Source organism: Podospora pseudocomata, chromosome 3 (assembly GCF_035222375.1).
Source record: "Podospora pseudocomata strain CBS 415.72m chromosome 3, whole genome shotgun sequence".
Taxonomy (NCBI): Eukaryota; Fungi; Ascomycota; class Sordariomycetes; order Sordariales; family Podosporaceae; genus Podospora; species Podospora pseudocomata.
The window spans coordinates 1,506,870-1,525,117 of NC_085887.1; the positions used below are offsets into that span (position 1 = coordinate 1,506,870).

An 18,248-nucleotide genomic window follows, 5' to 3' on the forward strand; every position below is an offset into this window, starting at 1 on the left:
ATGGGCTGGCAAGAGCTTATTAGCAGCTGGCCAGATGGTTTCTCGATGTTGGGCTTAATATTAGGTTGTCATTCATCAGGGGGAGGGGGAGGTTGCTTGCTGTCGCTCGCCTCTTGGTGGGGAGGAGGGGCGGCGAGTGGCAGCCCCGCATTCTGGGGTCTCCTTTGAGCTAATCAAGCACCATGGCGTCTTTTGATTCGACGCTGAAAGGACAGGCGGTCTAGGTCCCTCGTCTCGGCTCATGGCTCATTTAGCACCTGGAAGCCATCAAACTTGCCGACCCAGACGACTTCACATCACAATAATGTCTTTTTGTCTAGAGGTTCAAATACACTATCTGTACAAGAAGAAACCCGATGATGCCGTCCATCCATCTGTATACATCGGTTCAACGGCCTTTTAACTCGTGGTTGTGGTGGTGTCTTTTGTGTTGCTGTTGATACACAGGGTATAACCTCCCCCTTATAACCTCGCCGCCTCGCCCTGAACATTCGTCTCTGGTGGTGGTACCTGAGCCTTCTCCTCAGCCTTGACCTCAGCAACCTCCTCCTCAACAAGGTAATCCACAACCTTAGCCTCAGCAGCCTCTTCCTCCTCAAGGAACTCCCTCGGCGTGAAAGCCCTCCCCTTCCCACTCAAATCAACCTCAGGATCACTCTCCGCCAACTTAACCGCATCCTCCCAAGCATAAAACCTCTCCGTCAACACATGCTTAATACCGCGCATTGTAACCCGAACCTATTCTCTCATTAGCACACACATTCCCCCCTCTCCCCCTCCCCCCCCTCCCTTTCCCACCAACAAGGTAAACTCACCTCCCTATCCCTCCCCTGCGCCTCGCTCTTCCCAAACCCCATCTTCCCCCTCTCCCTCTCCCACGCCCCCGTCGCAATCCTGTTCCGCTCCTTCACGCAAACCCACCACAACCTATGCAGATCCTCCCAACTCTTCCCCCTCAGCTCCTCCACCATCCACCCCCGCCCATGCTTCATGTCATCCTCTGGCGAAGCTGCCACCGTCTCCCGGTTGGGAAAAAAGTCCCACAGCCCGTGATCAGGGTCGACCTCGACAGGAGGCAGCTCCTCGCGGGATCGAGGCTTGGGGAGCGGGTCGTCGGACATGGAGAGCCTCCAGCGGAGACCGGTCCGGCGGAGGGCCGACTGCCCGCGCGATTTGGACATGTCCTTGTTGGAGCGCGCGCCGGGGTAGGTGTGTCTTTTCAGGAGGGGGGCGGTCGTGGACATGGGGCGGGTTAGGGATAACAGTTGGTGAGATATCCTGACGGAGGAGGGGGAGGGAGTGAGTCTGAAGGCTGCGCCCAGGGAAGGGCGGACAGCTGAGGTGGCGGCGGTGGCCATGGTGGTGGTGATATATCGTTCGGTTCGAGAGGTTGTTCGCCGGCGGTAGTAAGTGGTAGGTAGTTCGTGTTTGTGTGGTCTCGGGTTCCTCCCTCCTCTAGCTGGAATGAAATGACTGCAGTCCCAACTTTCGTCCCCTGGCCGACGTCGACGCTGTGTACTGGCTTGGGTCGAGCGGTCGGTGGTCGTGGCGGTGGTCACAAAAGGTCCCCACGAGCAAAAGCCGCTGAACTTGGAGCTGGCTTGCTTGAGAAACTACCACTTTCAAAATTTGGGTGGTCCGAGCGCCTTCCCATCCAGTGGTGGAAATGTCAAACGGGAACTTCCGCTCTCTCGTTGAAATCCATCCCACCAATAGGTGCATACGGAGTGCTTTGAAACTGGATATTTGCATATTATTTCCACCGCGATCGCCCTGAAGCCATCACCACTTCAGCACGACGCCGACTGCACGATACACCGTCTGTTCGATCCTTGAAAGACAAAAGCAAAAAGATGACCCTCCTCCAGTACGTCCCATCCCCTTCCCCTCCCTCAAACACCACATCCACTAACGTCTCCAAAAGAACCTACCAAGGCCTCTCCCCCAGAGCCAGACTAGGCGTCGGCTTCGGCCTCCTCGCCTGGGGCCTCATCGGTCTCAAGCTCTCAGACAAGGCAGAGGAAAAGCTGGGCTACACCCCCACCGAGCAGGACAAGGCCGAGCTCGACAAGATGATTCCAAAGATTCACTCTGTACCGAGGGAAAAGCCTTCCTCATCAACATCACCAACGCAATGATATCCGGCAGGGGCTGAAAATACAACAAATAAATAATTTATACACAAATACCCAGCCAGCGCTTGCTCATTTGAAATCTTCGCAAGGAATCCAAGTCGTGGTGTTGGACAGGCCTGCTTCCAGTTGTTTGTTTTCTCAGAGACACCATCACCACTCTACCACACATCGTTCTTGCACAAGAAACTCCCTTATAACAACTCACACCCTTCCGCTCTGTTGACCTCCGTTTCTAAAGTAAAAACGTATGTAAATATGTTCTGACATGATGTACAATGGTTGTCCAGCCAGTTTTCCTTTTCGACTCCCACTCTTCGCCCATTTCAACCTCCCCACAACCATCATCCCCTTTTCAAACCCTTCCCTTGACTTTTCCCACCCTCCCGTTCAACTTTTTTATCATTAATTTTTTTTTACATCCCTCCCCACTCCAGGGAACTTGGTCACTGACCATGTTCACAGCAGCATCTATTCCCTCATCCTCCGTCATCCATCTACCCATCCTCCACTCCCCACCCGCTTATTGCCCTCCCCCCATCCCCAAGTCTATGTTCGTTCGATCGTTCGTTGCAGGTGAGAATTCTGGGAAGAATAAAAACTTGTCTAATGCAAAGCCACGCCACCCCATAACACACCCCATAAAACAGACGAGGAAAAAAAGAGATAGAAATCTAAGAATCTGATGAACCATCCGCATTGATCAATTGAAGACGCCCACACCGCCAAGCCCACCATCCACGTCTGTAGAAAATGCAAACTGCAAACCGCCGAGTTTGTGACCGATCTGATGCAAACGGAGGGGGAATCGAAACTTTTGGGGATGTATCACCCGTGCGTGTATCGGAGAGGAACACCCAGATCATCATAAGCTCGGAAAACCCACTTTCAGCTCGCAAAACACAAAAGAGAGGAAAAAAGCAGAGAAACCGCAGGAAAAACCATGAATACAAGACTAAACGAGACCACCACATTGACTGTGAGAAAGCAAAATGAGCATTAAAACGCCGTTGATGCAGTTTGTTGAGCGGTGCCCAGCACACTGGGTCGCTATTATGCCGATATTCCTCTCTTTTTCTCCGCTACCGAGTTGCATTTCCGGACGAGTGACTACCTCGTCGTATAGGGGAGACGCCTGAATAGTTGAGTCATGTCCAGTGTCGTGTCCACCGCACCGTAGGCCTCATCGATGTCCCCCACTGATCCCATATCCTCCCCCCGCGCAGCCCCGTCTGTAAGAACCCAATTCTTGACCGATTTTAGCATGTGGATGACGCGCGCAAATCGTTGATCGGGGTTCATAACGAGATCGACGTGCCGTGTTGTCCTCAAAAGATGGGTCGCCAGCCAGTAAAAATGGATGCCATCCCTGCAGAATCCATACCGTCCAAGATATGCCGCGGCCGATGGAGGGAACTGGACCGCCATGTCATGATCCCAGTTTGCCTTGAACTTGTCCAAAGCTGTTATCAACGTCTTCAAAGTCTGCGGATCGACAAGGTTCGCAGCAATATCCGTGGGAGTCGTGCGACCACTACCATGCGGAACAGAGCTTCCTTGCGCATCCACAAACCAGGCGTTGGTCGGCAAAGGGGTGCTAGATCGACTGATGGCATTCCTGCCCTCCAATTGAACCTGTCTCATGATGTCGAGTAGGGCATGAATAAGAATGAATTTCCCGTAGAGATTGGTCGACCCCGGCAAAACTCGATAGCTGTTGTCGAGCAACGCCTTGAGAACCATGCGCATTTCGGGTTGTGTCGTACGTCGAGTGCCATCGGGGTTTCGTCTTTCGGCAGCTGCAGGCCCGCAGAGCCCCAGAGCTTCAGCACACTCAACCGCGTTGCTCGCCTCCCACGCTGCGTCATCCGCAGGGAGAGGGAGCCGAAGATCGAATGGGGTGAACTCGGGACCGCAGTTGAAATAGAGCCCCAAAGCCGCGTCGTAAATGAAGATAAGATACATAGTTCTGACACGAGCCTCCTGGCCCACCCAGCGTTGCCAATCAAACTGCGAAACTGGGAAGTTTTGCGAGGCAAAGCTTGACTGGTGGAGAGGGCTGAAAGACGATTCTCCTTGCGAAAGGTGTAGCATCCCAGCCTTGCGAGCCAGATTGGCAATTAGAGGCCAAATTCGCCGAGCTTTCTGGCGTTGGGCTGCGGTACCGTGCCAGGTAAACAAAACTTGAACATGTGCGATTGCCTGGAACTCTTCCAGGGCCGAGTTGGATGCCCAGTCATAGGTTTGCGCAAATCCCTCATCCTGAGCCAGTGAAGCCCTGAACAAAAGAGATGAGCTTTCAAACGAGGTCCTGAGCACTTCCATAATCTCCCGAATGTTGTCCGGGGGGATTCGGTCCGAGTAGCACGCGCCTACGATGCACATGGCAGCCAAAAGGCCGACATAGGCGTCCAGGGCGCGGAACGTGGGAATGTGGACGGTAGCAAAGTGCACGTGATAGTTGGTATACTGTTCCAAGAAATGTCGAATGTTGTCGGGCTGGAAATGATGGTTGACGAGTTGGGCAGTGGGATTAGTGGGATCAGAGGTGGGGCACAAAAACTCGATGATTCTGCGGGACAGGTGGTGATAGGCGTTAGGATACGAGGGCGGAATTCCCCATGAGGGGAACGTCGACGAGTCGGTGGCTGTGTCGCCCGGAATGATGCCAACCGCTCGCGCAGAGCCAGAGTTAGGATCGGGCTTGGCCGCGGTCGCCTTCTCCTGTTCGCAAGTTAGGTCTTTCCACACATTAATGAAGAGATATGAAATGGGGTGTGGGATGGTTCGCACCTGCCTGTGAGAACATCTGCGCCCACTGGTCGCCGCCCTGGCCGCCGAGGAAGGGCATGCCGGTCCCGTTCTGGGGCATGCTGTAGTTCGCCAGCTGGGGGTTGATGTTGGCCGTCATGTTGTTCGAAACATCGCCGCCGGTATAAGTCTGGTCAAAGCTGCCAGGACGCGTCGACGCGCCCATGACAGACCCAGTCATGCTTCTCCTATCGCGATTGGCGTCTTCGATTCGGTTAATGCTGCTCGATCTCGACAATTGATTCTGATCGTTGGCCATGTTGGTCATGGCCTCGGGGGCAGAGATCAGGCCAAATGGATGCTGCACCATTCCGTCACCCGGAATGCTGGGCATGCCATTCATGTGGTTCACCTCACCTTCAATGGCCTTCTGCTGAGCAGCAGCATTCTTCTTGACGTGCGCCTGCGGGTGAGACAAATGGCTCGCACCCGTAGGGTTGCCACGTCTAACCGAGCACTTGATGAAGTGACGCTTGAGGATGTCGCTACGCGAGAAGGTGTCGCGGCACAGGACACACATGTAGGGGCGATCGCCGGTGTCTACGAATACACGTTAGGCTACAGGACACGTCACAGAGCTTTCAGTCGAGTCAACTTACGTCTGAGCAAATGACGCTTCAGATGCTTGGCATGAAGATAGGTCTTGGTGCAGTGAGGGCAAGGAAACTTGCCGTCCGCATCCTTCTGGGGGATCGGGTTCTTGGCGGTGGTGCCAGGAGCAGGAGCGGCAGGCCGGCCCGGAGCACTAGGGAGGATGCCTCTGCGGCCCTGGGAACCGACAACGTGAGTCGGCTGGTCGCCACCCTCGGGCAGCATGCCGTTCTGGCCCATCATGGGGCTCTGAACGTAGGGGGAGCTAATGCCAGCCTGCGGCATTCCGCTAGCCGGCATCGGGCGGAGAACAGGTGGAGCCCGGGCGCCGGCCGGAGATGGGGCCGGGGCAATTGGCTGAGGATGCGCGGCAGCGGCCGTGGTGTTCGGCATCATGGTGGAGGTGCTGGCGGGATAGCCCTGAGTGGGATAGCTGTTGTTCATCATGGGGTAGTTTCCAGCGCCGCGTCCAGCACTTTGGTTGGGCGGAGGCGGGTAGCTGGTCATGTTGTTGGTGACGGGAGTATTGGGAGCGGAAGGCGTCCGAGAACCGTGGGGATAGTTCCCGTAAGGAGGCTGTTGCATAGCCGGATGGCTGGGTTGGAGCGGCGGCAGGGTCTGCGGAGGGAGGCCCGTGGAGTGGTGCTGCTGCTGGTGCTGCTGCTGGATGGGATGCTGTGACACGGCTGGCTGAGAGGAATACGAAGCCGTCGACGTGTTTATGACATTCGCCGAGCCGTTTGGCAGACCTTCCATAATCCGTCACACAAATACCTTAAAGTGGCGAGCACAGAATAACCATCCGAGGCCTTGGGGGGCGTCGAAGGGCTCTTTTGCGCGCGTTGGGGGAAGAGTAGTCGGTGCTACTCGTGAGGACGGGCGATGCAACAACGCGTCGTGTGCACGGGGGGTGATGATATGCCTCAGTCGGCGCGCGCTCTCGCTTGGGCAGAAGGGGGCAGGCAGCAAGAGCTGTTTGTTCCTTTGTCGGCTGTCGCAGGACTCGGAACCGGGACGACAGGCTTCTGATGGAAGGTCAGATGCAATGCGCCGGACGGTGATCTGGCTGTGCAACAATTGTCGCGATGATGCGTCGTCGTCAAAGGTTGGCGCGTGTCGGTGGTGGTGGTGCTCGTGGGTGGAGAATACCCTACCTTAAGCGGAAAGTTGAGGCTCAAAGGAAAAAGATGTGGTGAGTGGAGAGAAATGGAGAGGTTTGAGTGGAAAGTCGGGTGGAGACTGCCTCTTTTTGTGCTGCTGGATTTGGGTTTTGGGGGGGTGGTATGTGAGGGGAGCTGTCAGGTACTTGCTGATGGCGGCCGGCGGGCAGTGGGTGGGTTATACAGTTCCTGGCTGGCAGCCGTTGGGTACCTCCTGGGAGCAGCCTGGTGGGGACCGAGCTGGGATTGTGGGAATTGTGGGATTGCAATGGTGGAGGGTCCTCCCAAAATTTCCCAGGTGAAATATGGAGAATCGTCCGGAAATCAAGCCTTTTGAGCGGTGGGGAGAGAGTTTGATGAAACCCAATTGTGCGAGTCGATTAGGTCTTTGGGTATTCAACGCTGGCGCGGGAAAGAGAAAGGGCTTTGCTTTGCTGTGCTTTTGCTTTGGTTTGGGCAGTCGCGCAGACAGGATGTGGACGAGGGAAAAAAGAAGTGAAAGTGGATAAAAACAAGGGAAGGGAATGGGGACCGGCACTCAGGTAAAAAGAAAAGAGACTTGACTTGCGTCTGGCGGTATCTTTTGGCAGGTGGCAGGGTAAAAATGCCCAGGGGGAGCAAGTGAAGAAAGAACTGAAAAAATAAGAAATAAAAAAAATACAGTTACAAGAGGCAAGTCACGTCCCTTTGGTCCTGCTCTGTTTTGGCGGCCATGTAAAAAGACCGGAAGCGTGTTTCTACCTACTCGCACACACATTGGCTTGCCCCTCGTACCCGGACTTGGGCAAAAGCCATTTACTTCATCTCGAGGAATAAAGTTTGCTTTACTCCGAGATTCTGTTGAATCAGCAGACTACAAATACTACTCCCATCAAGATGCCCTCACCTCTACACATATGAATTGCCCGCCTGTTACAGAATGTCCCGGTACCGCATCCGAAATGTGTGAATTTTTGCAACAAAGCGACTCGACGGACGAGGGCTGGGCGGTGACCTCATCAATACAGTGTGGCATGCACGGCGTACTTGGGCGGCAGGCGGTAGCGACAGGGACCTGTGGTGGTGGTCAAAGGGACGTCCTTGGCAAGTGGTCTGAGGTGGGATAGCAGAGGCAGGGACTGGGCTGGGAGGAACCACGCTCCGAGCAAGGACACTGGTTGGGTGGTGTCCAGTAGGGTGGTTGCCGATACATGTGATGCTTCAAAACGGCAACCAGCGACGCCCAAAGGACCGCCATGGACAGCCAATGTTGATACGAAATGCCATCGAGCTCTAGGCCCGAGATGTGGCGTTGAAGGTCCAGACGCCATCCGTAGTCCAAGATGTGATCAGACTGGTAGGACCTTGGCCGTTTTATCCAGCGGCAAGATTTGCCCATTCCATGCCGTGGTGTTGATAACTTGATGCGTGCTTTTCCAGCATCCACTCATCACAAGTTGGATAATGGCCATGTTTCCAAACGGAAGTCGACGGGAGCGGAGGGGCTTCCAGTCTCGCGGAAACACTAGCCCAGACAGGTATCACAGGAGATGGGCACTATGCCAAAAGCATCGCCGCCTGCTGTCTGTGACGTTTTCGGTTTGTACTGTGTGCTCTTTGCGAAAACGACGACGCCGCCACCAATCCCAAAGTTACCGCCCACAACCCGCCGACATGTTTGAATGTATTGGAAATACGCGGATTCGTAATCCTGTACTTTTTGTCCAAAAGGGTTGGTCCAATGGCAATACTCACAGACATTATTTAAAGAAGTGCTGGATCGGTGCTATGACTGGCTACTTCTCTTGTAGTTTTTTTTCCCTATCTCGATATGCTGGTGATCTGATATCGATGACACTTGAACCGCATCAACATCAAACCTACACTTCTTCTCGCCTCACCTTTTGTGTCTTCGCTGGCCGACGATCAGATCAGCAACAAGAGCGGTCACGGGGGTTTTTTCTCTCTAGCAGTTTCTGTTACGCGGTCTTCTCGGGATGACTGCCATCGCCTCACCCAAAGAGGCATCTCCGTGTTTGTTAATAATCGGCCGCCAGGGGGCAAATTCTCGATGGTGTTTTGTCTATCGATTTTTCCAAGTCTGAGCACTTTCTTGGACGACGATGACAACAACGGCCAACAGGATCAGACGCACCACCACCTGGCCTCGGTGACGAGAAAGACGGGCTTCTCCCTCTGCTGTTGTGGTCGTCTGAGAGCCATCAGATCCATGACCCCAGGCCGTGATGGCGTGGATGGCGTGGACAGCGGAACGACCGAATCGTCGCAGAACTTGCGGTGAGGAATTGTGCCGCATTGGTTCCGTCGGGTAGTTCGGTTATCTCAGCGGCTGTCGGATGCTGTGCCTGTTCTTCCTTGGAATTCCCATTCATAACTCGATCACCTTGACAGCCAACAACGCCCTGAAAATATAACGAGATCTGACCTTCTTGCGGTGGGAGGGTGGTGGTTACAGTCCCACGTAATATTACTACACCGTACAACCAAGCCCCCCAACGCCCGTCTGCGGCAGCAAAGCAACAAATCATCAACGGGGTGGTCAGCTCATGGCACTTGCATATATTATGCAATCGTGCAGCGTGCCGTTCGCCCTTCACAAAACAACAGACGGCCACATTCTGTATGAATTGGCAGAATGAGTCCCTTGATGTCCGCTGTGGTCCGGGTGTGGCTCGCTCCTGACTGAATTGGTGTGATGATGTGCAGCCTCCACGAGTCAAGGTGGTGAGCGAAAGCCGCACGCGAAACCGCCCCAGACATGCATCCCTGCCCTGCCACTCTCCATCCATTCCACTTCTGCCTCGGCTTGTCGTTGCGGTGCAGGGGGCAAGCAGAGGAATTTGATGCCGAGAAAGAGGGGGCTCATTGCTTGGCATTTAGGTGTTGCTGACGCCGCACTGTGTCCCGTATGTGTTGACGGAAATCTTCACCTTCTGCGAATACCGTCAACAAAGTCTGATCCTCTCACTCTCGCTGAAACACCGCATAGCTTCCCTGTGTTTTTGGAATGGAATGCAGACTCGCCCAACGGGGACTCATTGGTTCTCACTCCTCAGGCCTCAGGGTCTTTCGAGCCATGGCGGGGCTCTTGGCCCCTCTTTCTTTGGTGGATGATGGTTTATCCTCTAGCCCACGATGCCTTATTACAACGTCCCTACTGCACAATGCGCTTGAGGCATCGATCAATAGAAACAGCCTGGACAGATCTGGACATTTCCCCATTTTCCTAGCGCGCGCGCGACAGCCGCCAACTCGAGTATTATTCTTCGTTGCAACTTGACAACCCAAGAGCCCAAAGACGGGAGGTTGGTAGGTAGGTAGGTAGGTACTTTGGACTCGAGACGCGTCCTGGCATCCCGCGCACGGCGCCGGGTGAAAGTGGCCCCTCCAGGGGGATCGATCAACTAACGACGAGTGGAGATGCTCTTTGGGCGATCCGAGGGGAGCAGACGGCGGGCGAGGTGGGACGGTCTCCGTGAGGCTCTGGGAGGGTCTTCATCGTGAACCCACACCTGCGGGTTCTGTGCGACATCAAAAGGGAAAAATTGGAGATGGCCCCGATGGATTGAGGGGCGTTTTCTAGAAGCGCGGGAGCTCCACCAAGATCTCTTCAGCACATATCAAAAGCAATATCATATCGCATCATGGACACAAACCTCAACCTTGAATTCTCTTCCCGGCTCGGGACGCTCACAGCCATCACGGCCTCACCCGTCCGTTGCGGTCGAGACAATCCCCCGGCCTCGCTCACCCTCACAACGTCACAACGCCCGCCCACCTAGCCAGACGCCAAGCCCTGCACTGGGTGTTGTTCGCCCTTCATATCGGCGTCGGGGGAAAAGCCGACAGCGACAACAACATGCCACGTCGCTCGCCCGGTGAGTCAGGCCTGGATGCGTTCCCCTCACGAGAAAGCAACGGAGACGGCAACGACAACGACAACACCTGCCAGATCCAACCTCGAGTGCCGCCGACGCTATCCATCGGCTAGAGGTGCTGGCTTAAACAACATGTGGGGTGGTGGTCCGAGTTGCAAGTCATTTAGTCCGTGGCTTGTCGTCTGCCACTGCCAGGCAGGCAGACAGACACCCGACGCAGACAGACACCCGATGCAGACAGACTGGAAAGCTAACCTAGGTAAACCGCTAGCCATCTGTCATTGGGGAGCCCAAGGTCGACGGTCGACAGGAAGGGAGCTACCCTGAGTTCCAAGGTTGGGCCGAATTGGCTTTCATATCTCGAAATCGATGGCGGGGTGAAGTTCCCAAGTCCCAAGCCTCCCCGTCTGGCTGCCCACAAAAAAAGGGCCCCCTCATCTGGTCTCGTTCCCCCAACTTTTGGCTGAATCCAGCGAACGATTGGCGCGAGTATCCATTCCCGGCGTTAAAACCGACCCAACACGTCCCGTCCGTCGTCGAACCCTGGTCGATGTGGCGTTCATGATGCGCGAACTCTGTGGGACCCCAGACACGCCAGAGCAAAACCTAAAAACGAGTTCACCTCATCATAGCACTGTTGAATCCCGTCACCAACCTTCAACAACAAAACAGTCCTTCGGTAGGACTCTCTTGTTGGCCAGGGCTGCTGTTGTGTAATCAGTAGCCAGCGGTCCTATGTCGGCCAGAATTCCTGGAAGCCGGTACCAAGCGAGAAATCTCTTCCAGATCACCAGTGCTGCAAACAATTTGCTCACCCACTGATCCTCTGTACATGGCCTTGTACGACAGGCGCGCAGCAGATGATGGGCAATTGGCGGCATGGTTGCATCATCACCCCCCGCTCTCAAAGCAGGCAAGATGCCGCAGCAATCCCACCCTCCGCCGCCTGTGCTCATCTCCGGAACAGCGGACCACGCTCCAACGCCAGGTACTGGGCAAGCCGGCAAGCGAGATCTTCTTTTTTTTGGTATCAGCAGCATTCCATCTTATCTGGAAATGCCTTGCTCATCACCAGTATAGAGCCCTAAATGATGCGTCAATACACGACACCTACCTTCGGCAACACCTCACGGCAATTGAGGACCGAGATCCGGCCGATAGATCACATCCAGATATCACTCGCCATCTTGTCCCCCCACGAATTCCAGATACGATTCTGCTCTACCCTGGAACCATTTGATTCCAATGCCACCTCACTACTAATCATAGACAGTCGTGGAACAAATGAAGGTTTTAATATCATCGCTATCGATCATTCCCCGGCACTCTGCCCGCGCCTTTGACAGCAAACGGTGCGATGTCGGCGGCACTGCCCAGAACGGTAAGCCGTCCTCGAAGCCACGCCATCCGTCGATCGCCACGGGTATGTGTTTTTCACCGCACACCACACGCCAACATCGGTCTGAAGGAAGCCAAAAACATACAATGTGCTGTACACGCGGTACGCGCGACTAATAAGGCTATTTGTCTGGCAGATTATCAGATAACGGGCTGTAGGTCTACAGAATACCGAACATAGTCCGCGGAGAAGACTGGCCGCTCCCGCTCCCGCTCCCGGCTCCTCACCTGCTGTTTTGACACCATCTCCGAAGAGAAAAGCGGCCAAGTGTGCGGACGCACAACAGGAAAATAAGTTGGTCAGAAGCATGTGCTGGTGATAGCTCACATGGCATTCAATGGTTCTGGCGTCCAATGGTGAGAACGAGCCTAGCAAATGAGAGCGTCATTGGTCGGCAGGGCAGACCGACAGTGCCGGTGCTGGCTAAGCACCACCTCAAACACATATCTGCTCACTCACCCTTGAGAGATGTGACTGGGCAATAAACGGGCACGTATTACGGTACACGGGCTGTATTTCGTACCGAACACTGCGGTCACCACCGCTTGATGAAAATGTGCACTCAACTTGGTCATCGTCACGATGACATGACAGCGACGAAAAGAAGGCATTTTCCCTGCTTCAAGACGATTTCCATCTTAGATATCCAACATAGTTGGGATCTCGGCTGCCTACCAGACCAATGCCAGCCCCCTCGAGTCATGGCGGCGCCTGCGCACCCATGCTCAGTCGTCCACACCTTGCCATCGGAGTTCGCTCCGGGCTTGTACCCTGTTTGTCACATCGCCGCTTGTCTCTTTTTTTTTTTTTTCTTCTTCCCTTTTCCGTTTGTTGAGAGCCAGTGGCTGGCAACTGTCACAAAATTTCTTAATAAGCCGCCTCGGGTGCCAGAAGAAGAGTTTCAAAACAGGACGCGTGACCTTCTTTTGCTCGAACCGCCGCTGTCGCAGAAGAAAAGGGGGCGATGTTATGTTTATGTTTGTTGTCGGGAAAGGGGGTGGAAAGCGGTCTGGTCTGTCTGTCTGACGGTTTTTGCTTCTCTCCCCGCTTCTTTTTCTCTCCCCCGACCGACCATCCCATTTTTTTGCTGCAACCGCCAACTTTTTCTCAACCCCCACGCTGCGTCCAATGACATGTTTCTAGCATCGGGCATTTGTACAATTTTGTGTAACGCGAGATCTCGAACCGGGTTTTGTGCGTGGCGGTTCGGTGGTGGTAGGTTGGATTTTTTTTATCCACAACTTTTTTGTCATTGAGATTCACCAAAAAGGTTATTGTTCCCTCTTGTTTTTCGCGCACAGTGTACTATCTAGACTTCTTTCTATCTAGTAGGAGGAGGAGCGGACGAGATTCCGCACTGTAGACTTCGACAAGCGGCGCCGAATATTGACCGACACATGGTCTATTGAAATAAACGTCATCGCGCCGGACCCTTTTTTTTATTATTTTTATTTGGTCGGCAGTTCATTGTGTGGTGGGTGTGTGTGTGTGCTCCTCTTTTTTTTCTCTTTTCGATCGAGTTTACAGCACGGTGTGCCGGGTGCCTTACCGCCGCCGCCCGGAGTCTACCCGTATGTACACAGTGTTTTGATGGTGTGTATGTACAAAGAGATCGATCATCATCATCATCCTCGGGTAGTTTGACGGACGGACGGACGGATGTGGGAGGGGTTGGGGTTGGCAGGTCCGGAGGTTCCCGCGGTTAGTTTTTTTTTGGGCGACGACTATACAACGTCGAGGATCGAGAATCTTGGATATGTATCTCGAGAAATCACGATCACGATGGCGCGAAGAATGTGAAGACCATGATTTTTTTGGGGGGATTTTTATTTTTATTCATTTTCATTTTTTACTGCATTGCGTGCTTGGCATACGCAGGATATTCTCAAATTGGTTCCAAATTTTCTGACCATGACTGATGATACAAGCTGAACAACGGGCTGTGTGGTGGGAGATAACGCCGAAAGCCGAGTTGAAGCAACGGAATTAAACAATGCTCCCGCGCCCCCCTTCCCCTCCCTCCCCTTTTATTTTCCCCGGGGGTCGGCTGCCGTGGTCCCGTAACCCGTAACCCGTGTCCGGGGCGGCGGCGGCGGCGACGAGGGCGGCGGTATCTCGGTCGACCTCATTGATTGATTTAATTTGGTTTTTATTTGATTTTATGGCTTTGCAGTTTTGTGAGAGGTGAGCTGTAAGATGATGAACCAGGCCAGTGGCGGCGGTGGTTGCATAGGTACGCTGAGTATTTACTGCCGGCCACACCATAAACACCTTACACGAAAGATGAATACGAAGCCGCCGAAGCGGTCGCTGAGTAATCTTGTTTTCTTCTTTTTTTTCGTGTGTGTGTATTTATGATCTTTGCGGTAAGTAGGTTGGTAAATGGTTGGCTTGGGGGGTTCATAAACTCTTGACTGAGACGGACGGTAAGGTGACTGTCAGCACATTTCCCTGGCGCAAACGTTGACTTGTTGGTTCCTGGTGATGATGCAACCTCCGAAGGAGCGGAATCCGGGTCCTGTTTCTCGAAAAGCAAGGGGCAACAAGAGCGACATCGCCAGAGAGGCAAGGTAAGGTAAAGGTTACCTATCGAAGACTGATGATGAGGAGGAGGGGCTTCATTTCCATTTTCTTTTCAGGGAGTCAAGGGGGTCGCCTTCCAGAAGCCTTTTCATCATGATGTTTGAACACGCGACACTCTCAGGGATTGAAGCGAGAAAGCAAGAACCGAGAGAACGGGATAGGCTCCGGTTTGTGCGGCAAACGGAGGAAAGAAAAGAAAGGAGATCAAATCTCATTTTAAATACGATCTCTCGCGTGGTCGACAGGGTACCTAGCTCAACGGTCGGTTTAAACGACATTTGTCGACATTTGGGAAATTGGGTGACCGGCAGTCGATTCTCGCGATCACCTTGACCCGACAAAAGAGCGACAACCACAGATATGGCTTGGGACGATGGCAATCTTGACCTATGAAAAGAACACATGAGAATCTTGAGGGAAGAGACGAGATCTACGCTTTCGTTGACTAGGCGGGAGGAGAGACCAAGAATAGCAATACCAGATCACCCCCTTCCCTCCCCAAGCCGGGCTTCGTTGGGTATCTTGATCGGGGAAATCATCACGGGGCTCCCAGACCGAAACCCCCTTCACCGGAGCGCCGAGAACGACGGACTAAAACAAGCCCCCGTGGTGTGCCGGGTCGGTTATATGATCCCACGTTTCTCTCTCCCGTGTCCGTGTCACTGGGATTCCATTGTTGCGCGTTGGGGTGGGTACTTACCTATCCCTGAGGAGTTGAACTAAATAAGATGGTACCTTGGTTCATATGGACAGCTAGCAGCTGAGGATAGCGTATCTGTGATCGATGAGGGTTGAACAAACAAGGACATTGCGGATAGGTAGTGGGTACGAAAAGGCACAATAACGGAGAACATAGGTACCTTATTCTTTGACAACTTTTACTTTTCGAGCATTCGAAGAGTAGAATCCTATCTCTAGGACGTCTATCTAGGACTTTTTTTGCCGTTCTGATGACTGACTGAACTCTCTCACACAGTGAGTGGCTGAAATAATACTACGTCCAAAACTCGGATTCGCCACGCTGTGACTAAGAATGTAGGGCTTGGCTTCCAAACCGGCCTAGTCTAGAGCACCATGAGCTGATTTCAGCTCACTACTACTTCAGCTGAGGAGGTGGTGCTTTTTTTTTTTGCCTGCCGGATGGAGCTTCGTCGGGTAGGGGATGAGGCGGGTGAGATCTGTACCAGATGCAAGATGCTGTCTGCCCTGTGTGAGCTGAGAGCTGCTGGTGAGGCTTGGGAAGGTCTTCCCCTTGGCCCGGCCGGCTGGCGGTTAGATCGGTTGAGAGACTACTAGGTTTGTGCCTGCCAGAGATGAAAGGGTCAAAGTTGGAAGAAGAAGAAGAAGAAGAAGAAGAAGAAGAAGAAGAAGATGGGGGGGTATCGTCAGGCTTGAAAGGGGGTGTGTATCAGGAGATGATGGAGGGAGGATGTAACTCGTCGGGTCTTGGAGCACTGTGTCATAGTCGAGAGATGTATCTCTTCCATCCTGAAGCCTGACAGGGAGGCAAAGGAGGTATAATGAGGCCTGACGAAAATTGCTATCCGAGAGGCGAACATATGCCGTGAAGTTGGGTGCCTAGTGACGGTGAAGGCTGGTGGGGAGGTCTCAGAGTTGGGTATAGACGCGGCGGTGAGGCTGTTTAGGTTGTATCAGGTGTGCTGGGCTACGTAAAAAGGCAATATATCTGTTGCAGATTAGGCCGAGGACAAGGTGAAAAAGGCGAGAGATGAGAGGCCCGGAGCTGCCGCCGACACACGGGTCGGATGGTGTGTGGGAGGTGGGAAAGGAAGAAAAAACCTGAGCTCGCGGAGTATCACGCCTGTTTGGGCAAAGGGATGCATAGCTCGAAGCCGCATGTTGGGCAGAGAAAACCAGATCGTGATATTGTTTGGTGTGAGAATGCCGGATAGTCAAAGGGTCATTGTTGGGCAGAGACAGGTGGCAGGTGACGGTCACCGTCTCGGACTTGTTGCTTGGCCAACCTGCCACTGGTTAACGACCATTGAAGATGGAGCGCTTGAATAAGGCACTGTCGAAGGTTTGACACCCGATTTAAGGAAGCCACTGTTCACAGAGACTGTCCCTTACAATTCCCAGTGACCTGAGTAACTGAGAGGCCCAGATGTTGGCCTGGGAGTCTGATCGACGTTGGAGATGAATCAGATAGCACATTGCTCAGGGGCTTTATGGCCTGGCCATAATGGCACTACTAGGTATCTAGCAAACCTACCTGTGCTGAAATGTATAAACTGATTAGTCCAGTCCTCTGGGGCGGATGATGTCTAAGAATGAAGGCATTAATTGTGAGAAAATTTCTCACTCTCATAACATATACTTCCACCAACCAGAATCATGGGCGTCTATCGTGTGTTTCTCTCGCCATTATCGACATGATGACGACCTATACTTCATATTCTGAAGCTTGACAGCTATTAGCAATTTTGAAGAGACCCAAGCGGGCAATCAACAACGTTCAGAGAGACAGAAATAGGTTCGTCAGCTGTCCCAAGCACTTGTAGCATCTTTCAGTTTGTGGCGTAGCATGTTTCTTTTGGAGTGAATGACGGGAAAAGAAATCCTAAATGCTGTAGTAGTTCTTGCACGACGCGTACTCGTTCGCCATATTGCACCTTTATACAGTCAATAACCAGATCTAGCAACGAGTGTTAGCGTAGTATTGCTGAAGTTTTGCCAGGTATTCGGTTTAGAACCTCTCCACGGTGATCCTACAGCCTCCATTATTAGCAGGTCCTACCAGTCCTGAATATAGTTTTTTCGATTCTTAGGCACCTAAGAAGGTGTGGACAACTGTGAAACCGAAGGAGTTATCTGATTTCGAGAAATCATTGTGACTCGAAAATTCCTTGAAGACGACGGTAGGCGGTCAGTCTCTGTTCTAAACACTAGAAAGCAAACTAGGAGCTAGCCCCTAAGGACTTAGCTATATTAAGCAAGACATATCTCTATGCCTGTTATTTCATATTCTTGGTGATGGCCTCATCAAAAGTCAAGTGCAACCGCCCTATCGCGCCAATGGTAGTTAGGTTGATCGTCATAAATGTCAATAAGTGGTTGATAACATCGGCACTCTGGAGAATTCACTTGCTCAATCTATCTGTACCTGATGTGGAAGCTCAGGAACTTTGATAATAATTCGGAGGCGTGTCTGGGGCTCTAAAGATGATGAATGTTAGGCCTTTTCAAGCATAGATAGTCGAGAGTGTATGCGTTGTGAGGTAGTCAGTCACAAGACGGCGCTTTTCTATACGCCCACTGCTACCAAACAAACCTGCTCGGATCTTCCCGAACTGATTGCAAAGCATCCTCAGTAGGTAATTGACATTGGCAACGCTCGGTCAAGAAAGAAAACGGCACCATCATCACCAATTTAACCTTCTCATCTAACTTTTCCTCACAATTGCCCTGTATCTCAAGGTAAGTAGGTTGGTAGTGAGCATAGCTAGTCCACAACCTCGCTTTATTCCCCCATTTGCCAGCTTATCGTTAACAAAAGGTTAGACAAACAAGCAAGCAACTTGCGGATGTAAATAAGCAGCAAGCAGTGAGAGACTGAGAACCATCAGTTGGTCAAGTGGGGTTGGATCGACAAGCAATCTGGAAAGAAAGCGCCATCATTGTCCCCCTCCCCATCTAGCAACCACCCGCAGAAGAACCACCGCAAGCAGTGGCC

General features: G+C 52.8%; 4 protein-coding genes across 4 annotated transcripts; 1 reads left to right on the forward strand and 3 right to left on the reverse strand.

The window, feature by feature from the left end:
- Positions 1-75: 75 nt before the first annotated feature.
- Positions 76-243, reverse strand: QC762_304210 (uncharacterized protein; the record flags this gene model as incomplete). The annotated part of the gene is made up of 1 exon (XM_062888717.1): positions 76-243. One exon carries the CDS (start codon positions 241-243, stop codon positions 76-78), a length of 168 nt encoding a protein of 55 aa, XP_062744620.1.
- Positions 244-462: 219 nt separating this feature from the next.
- On the reverse strand, positions 463-1,731 carry MRPL4 (54S ribosomal protein L4 mitochondrial; the record flags this gene model as incomplete). The annotated part of the gene is made up of 2 exons (XM_062888718.1): positions 816-1,731; positions 463-738 (listed from the first exon to the last, which is right to left on the reverse strand). Exons 1-2 carry the CDS (start codon positions 1,356-1,358, stop codon positions 463-465), a joined length of 819 nt encoding a protein of 272 aa, XP_062744621.1. The 5' UTR covers positions 1,359-1,731.
- Positions 1,707-2,225, forward strand: QC762_304230 (uncharacterized protein). The gene is made up of 2 exons (XM_062888719.1): positions 1,707-1,867; positions 1,925-2,225. The coding sequence occupies exons 1-2, from the start codon at positions 1,854-1,856 to the stop codon at positions 2,136-2,138; spliced, it is 228 nt and encodes a 75-aa protein (XP_062744622.1). The 5' UTR covers positions 1,707-1,853; the 3' UTR covers positions 2,139-2,225.
- A 459-nt stretch (positions 2,226-2,684) lies between these two features.
- On the reverse strand, positions 2,685-8,115 carry QC762_304240 (uncharacterized protein). The gene is made up of 3 exons (XM_062888720.1): positions 5,543-8,115; positions 4,930-5,483; positions 2,685-4,856 (listed from the first exon to the last, which is right to left on the reverse strand). Exons 1-3 carry the CDS (start codon positions 6,288-6,290, stop codon positions 3,243-3,245), a joined length of 2,916 nt encoding a protein of 971 aa, XP_062744623.1. The 5' UTR covers positions 6,291-8,115; the 3' UTR covers positions 2,685-3,242.
- Positions 8,116-18,248: the final 10,133 nt, after the last annotated feature.